This window comes from Mus musculus, chromosome 12 (genome assembly GCF_000001635.26).
Source record: "Mus musculus strain C57BL/6J chromosome 12, GRCm38.p6 C57BL/6J".
Taxonomy (NCBI): Eukaryota; Metazoa; Chordata; class Mammalia; order Rodentia; family Muridae; genus Mus; species Mus musculus.
The window spans coordinates 35,045,010-35,065,617 of NC_000078.6; the positions used below are offsets into that span (position 1 = coordinate 35,045,010).

At 40.0% G+C, this 20,608-nt stretch overlaps 1 protein-coding gene across 5 annotated transcripts in view; it reads left to right on the top strand.

The window, feature by feature from the left end:
- Nucleotides 1-1,137: 1,137 nt before the first annotated feature.
- Nucleotides 1,138-20,608, top strand: part of Snx13 (sorting nexin 13) — a 101,334-nt gene continuing 81,863 nt past the window's right edge. For 2 of the 5 annotated variants that reach the window (XM_006515062.4, XM_017315016.2), the window contains exon 1: nucleotides 1,138-2,402. In XM_006515062.4, the coding sequence (XP_006515125.3) occupies nucleotides 1,863-2,402 (540 nt within the window). In that variant the 5' untranslated portion in view covers nucleotides 1,138-1,862. The remainder of the gene's footprint in view (nucleotides 2,403-20,608) is intronic. The other 3 variants (NM_001014973.2, XM_017315017.2, XM_006515064.3) reach the window with 3 other exon arrangements.

A 20,608-nucleotide genomic window follows, 5' to 3' on the forward strand; every position in this document is an offset into this window, starting at 1 on the left:
AGTACTATGAGAAGGAGAACACAGCAAACAGAGAAGATGGTAGGTGAGGGGCAACACAGTAAATGTGAGCCCAGGGCAGGGTTCCTTGCTGGTACTGGTAAGAATTCTTCTGAATAGAGTCAATTGTACTAATTATTACTGTCTAGCTGTGCTAATTACTGTCACAGGACAGTGGGATGTCCAGTTATTACAGGAGCAGGGAGTGGGCCTGAGTTGTTAGAACAAACTGTGTAGTTGAAATAACTTGTGTGGGGTGTTGGAAGAGGTGTGTGTGGGCAGACAATCAGCACAGGATTTTTTTTAGGTCATACTCAAAGATTCTGGCTGGGAAATCTGATCGGAAGGACTAGGAATCTTGCTTTGTTCCCAGGCTTACAACGTTCTGAATGCTTAAGGCACACCCATGTCACAGCACAGGTTTGTGTGCAAATCCATTCTGCTTTCACAAGGGTCTCCCTTAGCTACGGATGGCCTTGAACTGGCTTTGCTTACTTATTTCTAACCTGACAGTAACCTTGTATTTCTAACTCTCCAGGCATCACAGCCCAAGTGCTGGGATCACAGGCATTTGTTGCTACACCTGACTTAAGTGGTCCTGGGGATTTAATGTTGGGCTCTGAGCATGTTCAGCTAGGGCTCCTAGTTTGTCACCTTTAAAAAAGGGAAAACATCTTATACAAAAGGAAATTGATGGAAAAAGTGGAACAGAATACCCAGGGAAGCCACCTAAATTACAGTTTTAATTCAATAGTCGGTATTTTAAACATTAATGAACCTTCTGCATTCTTATTTACAGGATGGAACAGTATCTTCTTTCAGGTTCCTTGTTGTCTCTTCTCTTGGTTTCTCTCAGTATTAACACAGTTTGCATTTTCCAATCTTGTTTCCTATTTATAGATTAATCTGCCAGTGCTTCAATTATATTTGGTTGTATTGCAGACGTTAGAATGCACTTGTTCCAGTAACAGAAAAATTATATATATATAAGTTGCCCAGTAAAAAACAAACAAAAAAACCCAACTTTGCTATAAACTCACTGAATGGAGCAGTCGGGGCTTTTCTTCAAAGTCTGTATGACATCTTAAATGAAATTTTATTTTGGGGGACAGAACAGAATAGAGATAACACAGGGTTTGTAATGCACTTGCTTTATTCACTGTGGTGAGAATGAGTACCTCCTTAAATTACATTTAGCACAATAGTACCATTGTTAAGTGCAGATTCCATCACAAAGGAAGTAACTACTGGCTTTAGTTTTCCACAATTTCTTTTATAAACTTTTTCTTCTTCTTTTTTTTTTTTCCCGGTAAGAATGAGATACAAGTGTTTTATTTTTCAAGCCCAAACACTTCTCAGTTTCACTGTAAATTGGTTTGTAACAGCAGAGGCATGAAAAGAAAACTACTTCACGGGCAATTCAGGAAGAAGCGAGTGATTTTTACTGTCATTCCTGTAGAAGTGGACCGAGATAGTTGTCACGGTATCAGCAGTTCTAGCCACAGAACTTCGGAGTTCAGTCTCATTTTATTCGTAACTACTTACAGAGACACATGCTGAAATGCGTTCACTGTGATATATAAACATATATATATATATATATTTTTTTTTTTTGAATTCCCAATAAAGCCATAGAGACTACAGCTACCGGGCAAAAGCTGCTTGATTTTTAAGACTATGAAAGAAACACTAAGCCTTCAGGCTTGAGCAGGTTCTGGCCAATCAGCAAAGCAGTAGCCCTTAACTCTGCCAGGATCGGGGTGAAGGCGATCTGCCCTGATCGCGTCTACAACCTGTCGCGCACCCAGCACAGGACTTACTGAGCGCTGGGAGCAACAGAGGCAAGTTTCGGCCGAAGTTTCGGAATGAGGCGCGGCGCGGGCGGCAGTTTCAGGTCACCGCGCTGCGGAGGGGACCGCAGCCGAGTGTCCCGAGCACTCTACGGGCTCCACAGGGTCGGGGAGACGCGAGATGCCAGTTTCTCCGCCGGCACCCAGCCTCCGCTGCGCCACCAGCCCGCAAACCCGCCACCACGGTGGCCCGGGATCCAGCCCGCAGAGGAGGTCCCGGGTCGCGCGCGGCCCAGCCCCCGCCGCCGACCCTGCGCGCGCCGGCGCCATGGAGACAGTCACAAGACGCTCGCGCCCGGCGCGCCAGCCAATGGGAGCGCACGTCGCGGGGAGACGCGGACGTCGCTCTTCCAAGATGGCGGCGCGTCCGTCGCGAGCAGCCGGGCCGGGGGGAAGCCAGCGAAGCCGAGTAAAGCCGCCGCCCGGGACAGGACTGAAGCAGCAGTTGCCGCCGTTGGCGGCGGCCCGGGCAGTTTCCGCTGCTGCTACGGCTATTGCCATGCGGCGAGGCTAGGGAGGACCTCACTCCCCCGGGGTGTAATGATGTTAACAGAGGTAAGCGGCGCCCACTGTTTACCTGAGAGGCGGGTGAGCGGCCGGCGCCAGCCCGCCCGTCACCGACGCCGCTCCCGGCGCTGGGCCCGACCGGAGCCGAGGCCCGGCCGGCCGGGCTGGCAGCCGCCGGGTTCCCACAAGTGCCACCGAGTGGGCGCGGTGCTGACTCGGCAGAGTTCCACCTCCTCCTGCCGCCGCTCCCCTTCGCCCGAGCTGTCGCTCCTTCCTGGAGTCCGCTCCGCCTGCCCCGAGGCGGTCGTGGTCCCCGCGTCCCGGTGCTGGCCCTTGTCGGTGTCCCCGGCTTGCAGGGCCCTTCCCCTCCCGGCTGGGTCGGGTCAACCTCCTGGCGGTGGCAGCCGGCCTGAGCCCTACATTGGCTGCTCCGCGAAGTGAGCCAGGTTCCTCCAGCCACACTCGCTGGCCTCGCGCCCTCCTCCCCTGCCCCCACATCCCGTCACGTTCCTTCAGTCCCTGATCCCAAAGTTCAGTTTGGCATCCACCTTCCTGACCCGCGGATGGCCCCCTTGCTTCTCTCTGTGGGAACAGTTTTTCTCATTTGACCTGAAATGGAAGTAGGGCAGCAACGACGAACCAATCAGTTTCCCCTTCCTTAGTGCCCACTGTCCAGTGCAAAAACCAGACGTTTGAAGAAGTAGAGTTTGCCTGCACTAGCAGTACTTTAGGGGGAAGAACTTAATCGGTGCAGCTAGTTTAGTGACCAGAGGTGACATAGCTGGGCGAATGGTCTATTGCAGGTGTTGGATGTCTGACGCTTGTAGATTGGATAAAATCCCAGAGGCTGCTCCCTTAAGGTTCTGTGAGGATCCTAATGTCAGGGACCGGTTTGAACATCTTTGGGAGCTGATGTGAGGGTACTAAACCACGTTGATGGTCACTGGGAAGCAGTCCTACACGGGCCAAAAAGGACATTTTGAAATGGAAACATTGGAAACAAGTGGATTTTACTGTGTGAAAAGCGATGGCACAATAGGACACACTGGGTTCTCCAAGTTTTGGGAACTCGTCTAACTAAGTGCCTTGTACCTTAGTATCTGTTTTCATCTGTGCCCAGATTCTGGCAAACACGACGTGCCTGGGAAACCCCTATTGGTTGATTGTTAACTTAGGAACTACACATTTCTAGGAGTTAGACGTTCACTTTACGTTTCCTAATTCTACATATTTCCGAAGTTACTTACATTGTCACAGACTATGGTTATACATTGTCCTTAGTTGTGGATTTAAAAAGCAAGTAGCATCCCAAGTTTATTTTACTCTGATACTTAAGTGAGCAGCTGCTCTTACATCAGTATTAGTAACTTTTCAGTGGTGTCTATAATATATTAGCATGAAATATCTTTTTGATAAAACTTATTAGAGTTTTGATCTTTTCACAGGAAACTAGTGTGCTAATACAAGGGTACTGTCTTGATTCGGATACCCAGAGAGGATTCTAAACATCTGCATTTTATAGGACTTAATGTTTCAGTGAAGCCTTTTAAACAGGTCAGAGATTGTAGTAAGCTGTCCTTATGCTGTGTGTGTACATCAGTCTTGTTAGTGGCAGAGCCAGTGTTCCAATGCTGGCAGTGCCTGTAGAGCTATTTTATCAAGCTAACTTGATTTTATTTATTTTATCAAGCTGCCGCTCCAAAGTGAGACTCAGATTAAATTGTACTTTGATCTCATCTCCGATTTTCCGTAGACATTTTATAGATAAGCAGACTGAAGCCCAGAGACTTGTCCAAGGTCAAACAGTTATTAGTGGAATAGTTGACACTAGAAATCACATCTCCTGACTCAGCTCAGAGACCAACTATTTTGCTGAGCTGCTTTTCAGCTTTCTTGACCAATTTTAAAACATCTTACTTCCTCATCTGAATATTGCCATTAGTTGAACAGAAAAGAATTCATTACTTAAGAGTTTTAGCTTGTCATTTTTTTATAAAGCCCCACCAACTCCCACTTTGAAATATTGTAGATACAAATGACTTTGTGTGTCTGCAAGTGATGCCTTACACCAGTCAGTGAGTCTTAGGACTTAGGGGATGTGATTGAATTGTTAGGTCTCAAATCTAATGTGATGCGCTTAAGAAAGGTTTTTTTACTTTTTTTATTACTCATGTTTAGCAGGCATTTCCCTGGTCAGAAGGCAGTGAGTTAGGGTAGGTGATATTGCCACTATTAGCTGTGTGACAAAACAGATTGAGAAGGTGAAAATAACTTGATTAAAAACCACAGAGTAAGAGTCACACTTAAGCCTTCTTATTTGAAGTTGTGTGGTGTGTTGTGACCTCCCACACAATGTAGGCCCCTCACCTCCCTCTCCTCTTACCCCTTCTTCCTTTTTCCTCCTTTCTCCCATCCCTGCCCTTTTTCTGTTGTTTCCACTTCTGAGATTGTCACTATGCAAGTCTGACATTGTCACTATGCTAGTCTATAAAGGAAGCAAAGTGGAGGTACACACATGATCATAATATCAACAATAATGATTCATATGAAAATACTCACTTTTGCATTTGTCAAATTACACATTAAATTGACACTTCAGGAATGAGATAACATGAGTTATTCATTAAGAGCTATTTTAAATAAGGTAAAAGGGAAAATTACTCAATTAAGCAAACTAATATCTACATTGCCCTTTGAAACCTGTTGATGATAACAGTGTGAATGAAAGTATAGGTCTAGTTAGGCAGTTCTCATTTTTAACTTTTTGGCTTCATTTTTTTTTTTTTTTACTTTTTAGTACTTTTTAGTGTGGTTGAATTATTTGGAAGATTCTCTGTTCATTTTGTGTATTTGTGTATCTTTCTATTTTCCATCATGCATGAGACAGGTACTTTTAATTTCCAGTTAAGATTTCTTCCTTTTTGTCACTGTATGACTTACTATTTTTTAATGTTTCTCCTATAACATTTGCAGAAATTTATTTGAAATATTTGACAATTATTTGCTTTATATTTTCTGGCTTTCTGCTTATGAATAGTAAACTTTACATCTCAAAATTGGGGCTTTTTTAATGTCAGAGTTTGTTTTAATTAGTGTGAATTTCCTCAGTATTAAAATATTGTTAAAAATCACTGAATTTCATTAGTAAACTTAAAATTTTCTTAATAGTTCAGAAGCTATACTGATTCAGAAGTTGTTATAATTCTGGAAATCGTTTATGACAGCTAAGTAAAAGTAACAGGAGAAGGAGGAAACTGTGCTAAGTTGTTTGTGGTAATGCAGCATAAGGCTGTTTGTGTAATCAGTTGTCAGTCATTTGCCATTTCTGTGCCTGGACAAACAATGAACTGGCAAGATGGTTCAGACCTGCAATTCTAGCATTTGAGAAGTGGGAGCAAGAGGAGCTAGGCCAGCATCTGGCTGTTAAGCCAGTCTGGGCTCCATGAGAGCCGCCTCAGAACCAGACAACAGCTGAAAGAGAGAATGAATGCAGTGAGAGGTAGAGATAGAAAGTGCCTGGACGTGTATATATGGAGCATTGAGTGAATTTTAAATAAAATAGTTAATATCTGCGTTAAAGACTTCATCCAGCTTTATTGATTTTTAGATATGAACACTGTTTTTTTTTTTTCCTTCAAGATTAACAGATATAAAACAGTTGGAAAAAGACTGGTAGGACTTTTAGCTGTCCCAGCTTGTTAAGAAATTAAAAGGCTCTGTGGCTCAGATGAGTTAGGAGGATACTTGTTCAACGAAAATGAAATCAGTTTCCTCTCTGGAGGACTGCTCATTGCTTCCTATGGGTGACTGACTCAGAAAGAAAGCAATACAGTTATAGCTTATTGCAAAGTTATGTGACCATGGAGACGTCCAGAAATGCTCATGCTTTATGTGGTGAAGCCTTGAGACTTAGTGGATGGTTGTGCATCAAGGAAAGGGCTGAGCTTCTAGGGACCCTTTAGTATATAACTGTACACATACACTTGCCTGTAAGCACTATGTAAAAAATTATGGCAGGATTTTATTGATTAGTGTATTTATGGTAGAAATACTCTTGGGATCGATTAATCCTTAAACTACACGAGCTGCTTCTTTATTTATTAATGGCATTGTAAAGGCTGCTAACCAGAACAAGAACTTTGGAGGTGCATTGGTATTCAAGGCATGTGAAGAGGTGTGAGCAGGACTTTACAAAGGGAGTGGAAGGTTTTCTTTGGAATGACCCTGACTTGCTACTGCACACTTGCCTTGTTTGGCGTGTTTAGAAGAGCTACGATGAATGGTAGTTTGTTTTCTTGTGACAGGGTCTCATGTAGCCCTCGCTGTCCTTGAATTCTGTATAGACCAGGCTGGTCTTGAACTCACAGAGATCTATCCACCTGCCTCTCCAGTGCTAGGGTTTAAAGGCATGTGCTACCACACTTGGCTGAATGTTACTGTTTTTTTAATTTAATTTTTTATTTTATTAATTTTTTTTTCTCTAGAGACAGAGTTTCCCTGTGTAGCCCTAGCTAACCTGGAATTTGCTCTGTAGACCAATTGACCTTGAACTCACTGAGATCCCCCTGCCTCTGGCTTTAAAGTGCTACGGTCCAAATTGTTCATTACCACCACCCCACAAGACTTAAAATTTAAATGAATGTGTTATTTTCACAATCTTGTATGTTTAATAGAGTGCAGTGTGTTATTTTGAATTAATGTATACAGTTTAAAATAAATCAGTGAAGTTAAATAACATATCTATCACCTCACTTTTCTTTCATTATTTACAGGATTCTTGATTCCTTTTCTGTAATCAGATTCTTGTAGGTAGGACTTTGCATATTTAATACAGTGCATTACCTCTGTGCAAGTGGAAAAATGTTTATTATTTCTAGCCCAATGTGACTGTTAATTTCTGGGTAGTGTCATTTTACCATAATAAATTGGGATACATTTTTTCTAAGTTGATAGCACAGTTTAAGCCTCTAAAAGTTTAAATTTTATCAATATAATTTGACAGACACACATATACCTCAATAAAAGCAGCATGTTGTTGAGTATTAATAGCAGTTACAGCCTTTCCAGGTTCTACAGTCATCCTTTTAAAAGTGAACTTTACTTAGTTTTTTAATAAATACATTGGTACTAGTCTTTCTGTTTAGTTTGCCTAAAGATTTCTCCCTATTTGACACTTTGTAGCCTTTGACCAACTTTTGCCATCTCTACCAGATGAACCCTGATAATGCCCATTCTCCTTTGATATGTGAGTTCATTTTGCAGTCTGTATGTGAGATTGTGAAGTGTTTGTTTGCTTGGTTTATTTCCTTTACCATAATGAATTGCATGCTCATCCATCATGAAGTAAGTGTTGCCTCTATTCATCCTGATGGACTCTTTAAGTTGATTAGCTGTTTGGATGCTGTGAAAAGTGCTGTAATGTACCGTGCACATATCCCTTTGACATATAGTTCAGGTTTTTAGATGTGATCCAAAATTTGTATTGTGGAGCTTTTTCTGCTTCAGGTTTTTGAAGAATGGCCATGTATCTTATTCTGTGACAGCTATACTAATTTCCATGCCACTGTTGTTATCTTTCATCTTTTTGATAATAGCTACTCTAACAGGGAGATATGAAGTAATATCTTCATTGTAGCTTTAATTTCCATTTTCCTGATGGTGAACAGTTTTTAATTTCTATGTTGGCCTTTGGCTTATCATTAAAATGGGGTATTGGTTTTCTTAAATTAAAATGTTAGAATCCCTTATGTGTTGTGAACAGTAAACACTACCACAGTTATAGTTGCAAGTATTTTCTACCATTCTATGAGTTTTTTTTTTTTTAATCTTTAAACTGTACTTGTGTGTGTGTGTGTGTGTGTGTGTGTAGAAGCCAGGAGTTTTGGAAGGGTGTCTTTCTCTAGTGCTCTCTGCCTCATTTTTGAGATAGATTCTCTCATTGAACCTGGACCTCACTGATTCTGCTAGGCTTGCTGTATTTACCCTATGTCTGTCACCCCTAGCAGAGTGGTAATAGATACCAGATTTCTGCTGCTAAGTACATATTCTATGCTGGTGCAGGGGATTTGAACTCCCCATCCCAGAACTTTAATTTGGGGCCCCAATAAGATGGTCGAGCACATAAAGCCATTTACTTACAAGCACATGAAGGTGGACAGAGAAAACTGATTTCACAAAGTTGTCCTCAGATCCAGACTATAAATGTTCTCTTTCCTTCATCCTGTGCACAAAAAATTTTAAAAGGATTTATTTTTAATTTTTAAATGATGGCATATATATTTTCAAGAAATTTAAGGGGCTTGACTTCTGTATTTTTTCAAGTTTTCAGAGATTGGACATCAAAATAATGTGATTATTTTTATTTTTAATTCATCATGTTCTTATCTTTATTTCTTTCTGTTGTATTAGTGGCTTTTTTTTTTTTAAATAGAGTTTATTTGGGGACATGGGAAGGGGGGTTGAGAAGGAGTAGAGGCAGATGGGGGGGAGGGAGAGAGAGGCCAGCTGGGAACTGGCAGAGGAGGAGGAGGAAGAGGAGGAGGAAAAGGAGGAGGAGGAGGGGAGGAAGGAGAGAAAGGGGTCAGAGAGAGCACAGTAGTGTCCTACTGTGTAGCAGAAATTGGCCTTAGGCTTCTCTTTTGAGAACTGGAGTTACAGATGTGTGTCACCATGCCTCCTGTCTATAAGGAGGTCTTATGATTGCAAACAAAAGCCAAAAAAGTGATAATTTAGTTAACACCTACAACTGAAGGCCTTTCACATGCTATGGAAGTGGTATGCTTCATCAGTGACTTTACACACCAAATAGTTTGATGATCAGTTTTTCACAGAAATTGATAGGGAATTGTATAATTGGTATACTATTAGTTTACGATAAGAAGTACTGTGACATTGGTATATGTTTACAAATTTTCCTATAGTTCATTTGGGGAAAATAAATTAACCGTTGGGGTGGAAGTGGGAAGTAGCTTCAAGATTGCAGGCCTTTTCATATGGTCATTGCAAAATGTTTTGCTGTATATCTCTTACTGTAAACAGTACCAGCGCTTATGTGCAAACTGCTGCAGATAACGAAAGGCTCCATGTTTTAATGTAATCATATCGCTAGGTGTGGTACTCACACTTACTGAGGATTTGTGTTATTTCTAGTTTACATTAAAAGGTTTGAGGGGCTATCTGAAGTAGATTGAGATAGGTGAAATCAAGGAAGTTGAATAAGCAAGCAGCAGTGACAAACAGGGAGCATGAACTAGAGAAGAGAGGAACTGGCCTCTGTCCCGAGGGTTCCCAGTGCTGGCCGATGAAGGGGCATTTGATGGGGTAGATCCGTGACTTCACGGATTGCTTTTCCTGAGCAAGCTTCTCAGATTATGGCTTTTAAAATTTGTGATTTCACAGACTGTCATGTATTTCTCACCTGGCAATACTCTAGAATTAAGTTTCTATTTTAGAGTCAGGTTTTATTTTGATAATACAGTTCCCCAAATACTCAGTAGAGAGCACTTTGAATTACAGCAAATGATAGCTTTTAAATTGCTTTAAATATTTAAAAAATATTGTAATCGAGTAAATGCATATGTTTGAATAATGCTGGTGCATACTTAAGTCTGTTGCTAATATTATTTACAGGAGTGAGACAACATACAAATTAGCTTGTATGCAAAGCATTATAAGGAATGAATCACAATCCCTATTTAATGATGGGATAATGAAATAGTCCTTTGAACTTTGTAACCATTAGTTTCCCTGTGAGTAAAAATGAGATAATAACAACCTTGGAAAATTTGTGAAAATAAAATTGAAACATGTTATTATAAATAATATTTATAAGGCTTTAGTTAAAATTGTACTGGAGGTAGATTTGTTTATCAAGTGAGACTGGCTACTTTGTGTTAGACGCATGCTAATAAGATCTGGTGATGTGGTGAGTCAGACTAAGAAACCTGTGCTCAGACACTGTCACAGCTAAATTTAGTTCTTTGCTACACTTTGTCCATTAAAACTGAGCTCTTAAATTCTTTAGCCAGAATGAAACAAGTTAGATGATTAAAGAGTAAAATTAGGAGGAAAAGAAGGTTGGAGAGAGTGGTTGAGAGTTGAATCTGACTTGGCTTGGCCATACAACTCCAGGTGAGTTTGGAGAGCTGGCAGTCCCGATTCAGCTTCTAACAGCAGCCCTGTCCTCACTTCCTGACCACCTGCACTTGATCTAGAAAAGAAACCAGAAGGCTAGTAGAGAAAGTCTGTGAATCTTGTTTTATTTCTTCCGTAGACGTTGGGAGCCTATGGCATTTATGCCAGAGGCAGATGCTCTGTCACTAAAAACTTGTAAGACCTTTGAGTCTGTTGTTTTTCGAAAGCTTTACATATTCTTAGAATAGTATATCACATTTTACTGACAGACTGCCAAGTCCCATTAGCTTAGTGAAAATAATACTTGCAATACCCTGGTCTGATGGCTGCATAATTTATATTTACGTACTGTATTTTTTTTTTCCTACCAGTTTGAGTACTTGAGGGTGATGATTAAGGTTGCATTCCCACAGTCTTGAAACAGAATGTTAAACTGGGTACTTCACACTAAAGTATGTGTTGATAGAAGGAATCTTAAACACTCCCTCAAGAAAAATTAAGACAAGTGAAAAATAACTTAGATATGATTGCTTTATAATAGTGCAAAACGGCTGATTTTCATGGCACTTTGTTGAATGTTTCAGTTTGATGACTTTTAATGAAAGTTTACAAGTATGTATGAATAAAAATGTTACTGATTTCAGAGCTGGAAAATTTGGGGGAGAGAACATTTTCAAAATGTTCAGGTCCTACCAAATTCTCTGGATTAAAATACTTCTTTGTTATACAGCTTACTACTGGATCATTTTGTCCATCTATCCATCCATTGTTTACAGAAGTAATATGTCTCAGGAGAATTTTGTGTTAATAACCCATTTCTGCCCTGTTGGGATGTTTAAACTAGTGTGATGATCTACATAGTATATTCTGTAGCATGAGAAGCTATTGTGTGTCAACCGAGAGAGTTTGTCATTGCTAACTTTGTAGCACTGTCTTCTTCAGTTTCCAGACACTGTCAAGTCTCATGCCTTTCTGAAAATCCTAAAGTGAGTTTTGACTCCTTGAGCTTAATCCTTGCCCTAAACCTCATATTTGAAAAGTCCTTGGATGTTGCTTTGTTTAATCTTGAATTGATTTTATTCCTAAAACATTGAGCCTTTTTTTAGCTTGCTTGTGGTTTGGAACAAGATAGATATGTAATCCTTTGCATTGTGAGTTTTAAAGTTTTTTCATTATTATTTGACAACCAACATATGCAAAACATAGCCTTACAGGTAACCATCTCTTGAGGTTTGGAGGTTATAAAAAAATAGATTTGAAGTGGTACTGTTCCAATGGAAGAAATAACTTTGAAACAAGTTTCGGCATGTTTCAGTTATTATATACATTTTATAATGTAATGATATGACTTCAATATGATGCTATATGTTACCCAGTGTTTCTTCAAGCCATAAGATACTTTGTAATTCATTCTTGATTTCTGCTTCTGAATTTGAAATAAACTTTAAAATTTTATTTTAATGACAAACAGCATTGGTGTTTAATCAGACCGCAACTGTTTTAGAATTATCAGTGTTTTTATGTGTTACCTTTCTTTCTTATCTTTCTATTTTTCTAATCTAAAATCTGAGTGTTCAACACAAAATACTGTAGTAGTCTAATCCTGTTAAAAAGAGTTTGGACTAGAGGGAGATTGGAGAAAACATAAAAAATAGAATACATAAAATATACAGAGCTAAATAATAGACTTTAGAAATTAGTGGATATTAATTACATACAGGTTTTAGAAAAATGGGCTTTAAGATTATTTTTATGGATTTATTAAATTTTATTTTAAAATCAAGAAATCCTCCAGAATGAATGTTCAATACCTTTAAAAAGTTAAATAATAAAATTAATGTAAAACATATAGGAATGGTTGTTATTATGTTAATATGGGGACTCTAATACTTTGTGGTGGTTTGAATCAGAATGGCTCCCATAGGCTCATATGTTTGAATACTTGTCCCCCAGTTAATGTGACAGTTTGGGAAGAATTAGCAGGGTTGGCTTTGTTGGAGGAGGTGTGACACTTGAGGGTAGGCTTTAATGTTTCAAAAAGGCTTGCACCATTTCATTGTGCTCTCTGCCTCCTGCTCCTGGTTCCAGATATAAGTTCTGAGCTGTTTCTGACACCTTACCTTAGTTTTGACATCATGGACTCTAACCCTCTGAAACCATAAGCCCAATTAATCACTTTCTGCTATAAGCTGCCTTGACTGTGGTGTTTTGTCACAATAGAAAGTAACTAAGATACTCTCTACATATCACAAATTGAGTTACTTTCTCAAGGATATCAACCAAACTTGGCATAACAAGTTGCAGTCAGATTAGGTCCATCACATAACAGGGCCATACACAACAGTCTTCTGCTAAGGCTAGACAGTTCAGCCCAGCTAGGGGAAAGGGACTCAAAGGCAGGCAGTATAGTCAGAGACAGACCCTGCTCCTACTTTAGGAACCCCATATAAAAACCCAGCTGCACAACTGTTACATATGTGCAGAGGGCCTAGGTCAGTTCCATGCATGCTTTCTGATTCAGTCTCTGAGCCCCTGTTGGCCTAGGTTAGTTGATTCTGTAGGTTTTCTTGTGTTGTCCATGTCCCCTCTGGCTCCTTCAATTCTTCCTCCCCCTCTTCCACAGGATTCCCCAAACTCTGCCCATTGTTTGGCTGTGGGTTTGTGCATCTGTTTCCATCAATGAAGCCTCTCTGATGCTGGGAGTGCTGGGCTTCTGTCTATAAGTGTAGAAGAATATCATTACTAGTGTCAGGAATGTGCTCCCTCTTATGACACAGTCTCAAGCTGGGCCAAACAGTTTTTGGGCCTTCTCTCAAATTCTATTCCATCTTTCACTTTGCACATCTCATAGGCAGGACAAATTGCATGTCTACGGTTTTGTGTCTGTGTTGAAACTGGAAAGCTGTAAGGCAAAGGACACAGTCAATAGGACAAATCAGGAACCTATAGATGGGGAAAAGATCTTCACTAACCCCACATCTGATAGAGGGCTAATATCCAAGATATATAAAGAACTCAAGAAGCTAACCACAAAGAAACCAAACAATCCAATCAAAAATTGGAGTATAGAACTAAACAGAGAATTCACAACAGAAGAATCTTGAAGTACCTAAAGAAATGTTAAAAGTTCTTATTAATCAGGGAAATGCATATCAAAACGACCCTGAGATTCCACCTTATACCAATCTGAATGGCTAAGATCAAAACCTCAGGTGACAGCACATGTTAGTGAGGATATGGAGAAAGAGGAACACTCCTCCATTGCTGGTGGGATTGCAAACTGGTACAACCACTCTGGAAATCAATCTGGAGGTTCCTCAGAAAATTGGAAATGGATCTACCCTAAGACCCAGCTATACTACTCTTGGGCATATACCCAAAACATGCCCCACCATGCTACAGGGACATGTGTTCCACTATGTTCATAGTGGCTTTGTTTATGATAGCCAGAAGCTGGAAACAACCCAGATGTCCCACGACAGAAGAATGGATACAGAAAATGTGGTTCATTTCCACAATGGAATACTACTCAGCTATTAAGAATGAGGACATGCTGAGTTTTGCAGGCAAATGGATGGGCCCAAAGGGTCATGCATGGTATGTACTCATTAATAAGTGGATATTAGTCAGAAAATGTACAGAATACCCAGGATGTAGTCCACAGAACTCAAAAAGGTCAACAAGCTGAAGGGCCCAAGTGAGGATGCTTCAGTCCCACTTGGAAGGGAGAAGAAGGGGGGTGTGGGAGGGAAGGACCTGGATGACAGAATTCACCTAACCCTCAAGAGACTTGAGACCCCAGGGAGTGTGTGTGTGGGGTCCTGGTAGTGTGGGGGTAGGGGGATGGGAACAACAACTTGGAGACTTGAAGGGAGGGTGGTGGTGGTGGTGATGGTGGAGGAGGAGGAGGAGGAGGAAGAAGAGGAGGAGGAAGAGGAGGAGGAGGTTTGGGATGTAGAACAGTCAGGGTGGACTGGGAGGGAGATAAAGTCTGGACTGTAAAAAAAAAGATTAAAGAATAAATAAAAAAAACAAGTTTTGATTTAAAGGTTTTCATCTTTATCACAGAAATGAAAATTTACATTCTTGCAGTAGTCTTGGGTTTTTTTCTTATTAAAACATTGGTTGTTCACAATTGCTCTGTAGTATACAGCTTGAGGTCAGGCATGGTGATTCCACCAGAGGTTCTTTTATTGTTGAGAATAGTTTTTGCTATCCTAGGTTTTTTGTTATTCCAGATGAATTTGCAAATTGTCCTTTCTAACTCAGTGAAGAATTGAGTTGGATTTTGATGGGGATTGCATTGAATCTGTAGATTGCTTTTGGCAGGATGGCCATTTTTACTATATTAATCCTGCCAATCCTTGAGCATCTTTTCCATCTTCTGAGATCTTCGATTTCTTTCTTCAGAGACTTGAAGTTCTTGTCATACAGATCTTTCATATGGTGGTCTTATAGTGATTAAGTGGAGTTGTAGTGAATGTTGGCTGAGATGAAGGGCTTTTAAAAGAATATGAGGTAGATTGTCATGTGTATTTTGAGATGACTCAGGTTATCCAGTATGTGGGATAAAAAGAGTGTTGGATTCCATGTATCCATATGCACGGAAAGCCTAGCTTTGCTTTGGGAATTAGTACTTTTCAATGTGCCTGCAGATTGTAGTCAATGGAGAATTTTCTAAATTGCCAGTGTCCTTCACTGTGCTGCCCATTTGGAAATTGCAATGTTAAGATTTTCATCTTTAGTTCTTCTGATGCAATTTATAAGCGACATATCCTGGTAGTAGAATGTTAAAATTACTTCATCCCTTCCCTTCCTGAAGTATTCCTTAATGTACAAGACTTGTGTTCAGGAGCAAGAATATTACTAGTGTTTATTGTTGTTGTTGTAGAAAAATTACTCTTTGCTTGTGACTAGAAGATGAGATAGTAACAATACATACCAAATATGATAATAATGAAAAATGAAAGAATAATCAGTCTTGGAGAAGGTTGCAGGGGAACTAAGTGGCTTTTCCTTATTGCAAATGACAGTGAAGTTTTTGGTTTCATGGGAGTGTTTGCTTTTACAATGGAACAGAGTGAGCCTAAAGGTAAGCTTTAGGAAGGAGGGAAAAGTGGGAAACTGGATAAAGAGAAGTAGAATGGGACAGGTCTAATAATCAATGGATTGCTTCATGGTAACAGGGCTCATAGGTTCAGAAATAGTCTAAGACTATGTTGACCAACTGTGGTGGGTTATAATTGGATATTGGATGAAGAGTCCTTAGGAAACAGTCTAACTAAACCTTTGATGTATTGAATATCTTAGAAAGTTGTAGGATTGTGTCCTCTTTAGGTTCGGATTGATTCTGTGGGATACGAGGAGAGACCCAAAGTCTATGGTGTTGCTCTGTAGATTAGTGAGTGCAGTGGCTATAGGCTGCTTGCTCTGACATGGACCAGCAAGGCTCCAGAACCTCTTGGCCTAGCATACCAGTTTTGCCCTTTTGTGCTGCTTTGGGTTGGGGGTGTGTGTTCTATATGTGCCTGATAGTGAACTACAAAGGTTAGAGTATGCTTTTGCTTTTATATATGCTACCTTTCAGGAATAATTTACATTGTGCAGTTCCTGATTTGATAGATTTTACTTGTTTCAGTGTTTAACAGTATGGACTCAAGACAGAATGAAAAGCAATCCTCTTTAGGCCACCTTCTCTTACTTCTGCATTAGGATTTTATGTGGTGTACTGGCTAGTTTTGTGTCAACTTGACATAGCTGGAGTTATCATACAGAAAGGAGCTTCAGTTGAGGAAATGCCTCCATGAGATCCAGCTGGTAGGGCATTTTCTCAATTAGTGATCAAGGGGGAAAGGCCCCTTGTGGGTGGGACCATCTCTGGGCTGGTAGTCTTGAGTTCTATAAGAGAGCAGACTGAGCAAGCCAGGGGAAGCAAGCCAGTAAGGGACATCCCTCCATGGCTTCTGCATCAGCTCCTGCTTCCTGACCTGCTTGAGTTCCAGTCCTGACTTCTTTGGTGATGAACAGCAGGATGGAAGTGTAAGCCGAATAAACCCTTTTGTCCCCAACTTGCTTCTTGGTTATGATGATTATGCAGGAATAGAAACCCTGACTAACACAGGTGGTTTGAAAAACCTTTAATAAAGAAACTAGTTGCCTTAGTCTCAGGGAAAACCTACATGGGACTGAAAATTTGTGATTGATAATGATTCATATGGCTAAAAGAGAATTAGCTAATCTGTAACTTATTTATGTATTTGGTGGCACCCCCTATGCTGGCTCGCTACTCCATGCAGCCCAGGCTAGGCTAGGTTTGGAATCTGACCACGCTCTGGAGTGCATGATTACAAGCACGTACACCAAACCTGTCAGCCAACACAGGTAGCTAATTTTACATGTAATTTTTGTTTTTTTCCATTGAACTTGAAAATATGAGACTTACTTCCATGCTTTAAGAATGGACCTGGGTAAATATGATGAGTATGAATAAAGACTTTACTGAAAATATTTCCATGCAATTTCATTAAGTTTTTAGTCACAATTAGGTGAACTGTAAAACAAATTTGCTGATAGCTTATAGGAGAAATAAGAAAATAGTACTCTGTGAAAATACAACTTGCACATAATTATAGTATTACCATGTTAACTAGCAATTAAAACCCATTTGCTAAGCAGAACACATGTCATATTTCACAATTTAAAATTTTTATTACAATTATTTTGTGTGTGTGTGCACACATGCATGCTATGTGTTGGAGCGTAGAGGAAGTTGGCAGTCAGTTTTTCTTTTTCCACACTGTGTGTCCAGGAAGCAAACTCAAGTCGATAAGCTTGCTGGCAAGTGCTTTACCATTTAATTGGTCCTACCTTTTAAAATTTAAATGATCTTGTATATATTTATTTAATTTCACATGTATTTGAATTATGAAACTCAGAAAAATTTGTTAAGGCTGTAATGCCAAGTAGATGAAGCTGGGGTTGTGTTATGGGGTTTAAGTGATGCCAAAAGTATACTGTTAGAGGTGGACTGAGAGGTGTTTTGTATGTGATTTTTGTGTTCATAGTTTTAGGTATCCTTACTTGCAAGATGGAAACTGAGGAGCAATTACGCTTGCTTTATTTTCTTGAATTGCTTTCATTTATCCGATGCTTAGGTAGATAGGGATTTCCTCACTTTTAAAAAACTTGGTGGTCATTTGTTAGAGGACTCTGGCTAGAAAGTCATTTCCCTGAAGTCTCTGGGGGTTTGTTGTACAGTTTTAGTTTTATAGCTATAGATTCACAATCTTTGCAGAAGTACTAACTAAGATTTTTCTTTGGCTGTGACAGGTGACATTATTTGCTAAGAATTTCTAGGCTCCAAATCTTTTATGTTACACTGTGTGGTATTATTATTATTATTATTATTATTTTTTGGTAACTCAGGTCATTATTTGCAATATTGGAATATATCCAAAGGTGGATTTGCTGTAGTCTTTAACCGTGGGAAAGCAGGATGCTAAGGCTCTTTCCTTCTGTGGCCCATCTGAGCTTTAGGTGCAGAGTTATCGGCTCGATAGGATGAGTACTAAGTGCCACACCAAGCAGAGTGTCAGTGATCAGTGAGTCTGCATCCCTCCAAGCCTGAAAGGTTGGTAATGGGAAAAAAGGCCTGTGAGTAATTTAATCCAACCTTTCTTTTAGAGTCTATTTTAAAATTATTATTAATTTATTTCCAGTAGATGTTAGATTTTCTAATTTCTGTCTTTGTATATAGTTTTACTAATAGACTAATTTTCGCATATGATTTGCATTATTAATATTTTGCTAAATGGACTATTCATGGTCAGATATTTAGTGTATATTGTATGATCCCATTAATAAAAGTGCATATAAATATAAAAATAAAGGGGAATAGATTTATATTGCATCATTGCAGGCTTTGAGGGATGCAGACTCACTGATCACTGACACTCTGCTTGGTGTGGCACTTAGTACTCATCCTATCGAGCTGATAACTCTGCACCTAAAGCTCAGATGGGCCACAGAAGGAAAGAGCCTTAGCATCCTGCTTTCCCACGGTTAAAGAATCTCTCAGATCCTCCTATATACCCTTCCTTGCTTTCTTTAAAATTCAAGCCTTCTGTTTTTCATGACTTGTGGGTGATATGACATTAAAGAAAAGACAGGCACACAGATTGCACATTGAAACTAAGATCAGGTAGAGTGCTCCAAGGCTACTTGGGATCTCAGCAAGTTTATTAGGTACAGGATGTGGGAGGGTTGGCTAATATCAGTAGAACAAACAGCTCTGTAGGCTAGCAGCCTCAGGCTGTCGACATGAGGGAGGAGGACCCCGAAGTTGTTAGTCTTTTCACACAATGACCAGTCATTCATAAACTCATACTGGACTCCGAGAGCAGCTTTGTCTTTTCTCTTCAGCCTAGCATATGGGTAATGACTTGGCCAATTTCCCATGGGCCAGTTGGTCTTGGAGTCCTCAACAGGCTATGCCCATGCCAAAATACACATCACCCAGGACTTCACTCTCTTGGAACTTCCTACACACTACATTATGAAAAATATTAGACTCTTTTAGAATTAAGGATTTAAGAATGCACAGTGGCTGTCTTAGTTTGGGTTACTACTTCTTCAATGAAACTCCATGACCAAAGTGACTTGGAGATAAAGGGTTTATTTTGTTTACATTTCCATATGACTGGACAGGAAACCAAACAGGGCAAGAACCTGGAAGCAGGAGCTGAAGGAGAGGTGCTAATTACTAGCTTGTTCCCCATGCCTTGTTGAGCTTGTGTTATTAGAGAACCCAGACCAACAGCCCAGGGATAGCATCATGCAGAATGGGCTGGGACCTTCCCCATCAGTGACTAATTAAGAAAATTGGAGTCAGATCTTATGGAGGCATTTTCTCAATTGAGATTTTCTCCTTTCAGATAATTTTACTCATATCAATATGACATAAAACTGTCCAAAATAGATGTTTAAAAGGAAAGGTTTGCTTCATGAAAGACAACACTGTGCTGGCTCTTGGGAAGAACTTGCTAGAGAGAGAATCTTTCTGGAGTGGAAAAGTATTCCATCCTAGCAGATAGAAGCAAGAGAATTAACTGGTCTTACTCATGGAACAGTATTTTTTAATCGTTATCAAAGATAGTTTGGACAGTAAGGAGGTATAGGAGAGTCAGTGTATTAGTTGCCGTTCTGTTTCTCTGACGAGACACCATACCCAAGGCAATTTATAAAAGAAAGCATTTAATTGGGGGCTTGCTTACAGTTTCAGAAGGTTACTCCGTGATCACCATGGCAGAAGCATGGGTGGCAGCAAGCAGGTATGGCATCCGAGTGGTAGCAGAGAGCTTACATCTGATCTGCAAGGTGGAGGCAGAGAGACATCTTGAGACTGAGGCTGATGTGGGCTTTTGAAACCTCAGAACCTACCACCAGTGGCAAACTTCCAACACAGTCATATATCTTAATCTTAACCCTACCTATAGTCCACCAAGTGTGAGTCAAGTGTTCAAATATATGAGCACCTGGACCCATTCTTATCCAGACCCATCAGTTAGGTAGCTACAGTGAAGGATTTGCTTAAGGCTGTGGCAGTAAAGAGGGGAGACTCCAGGAGGTATAAAGGGTAAAACACAAACAGGCTTTGCCCACTCATAGGAGGAGCAAGTTCCAAGAGGATGCTTTAATACAGTTCTGATATTTCTTTTTTAATAATTGAGCAGGCATTAGTCTCTTTAAGGGAGAGAATAAAGGAGATATTTGGTGAATGCAGCCAGTTTAATTTTGCACATGATGAGTTTATAGTACACATGAAAAGTTCAGGCATAAATAGAATGTAGTTGAGTAAGTTTATGAAACTTGGTGTTATATGTTCAGGAAAAGTGATGGATTAGAAAACAAAGAATATTTGAGGGTTATGTGCATAATTGTAAGCCCAGTCCTCAGGATTATATATTTTCTTGTGTTTAGAAATAATCACAGGTATACTTACAAAATAATTTTTATTTATCTTGGTCCCCTTTCTCACTTTTATCACATTACAGACATTTCTGTGTGCAACCCCTTTTGTAATTTCTGATCTTTCCTCCCTTACTCCACTGAGTTAATTATTC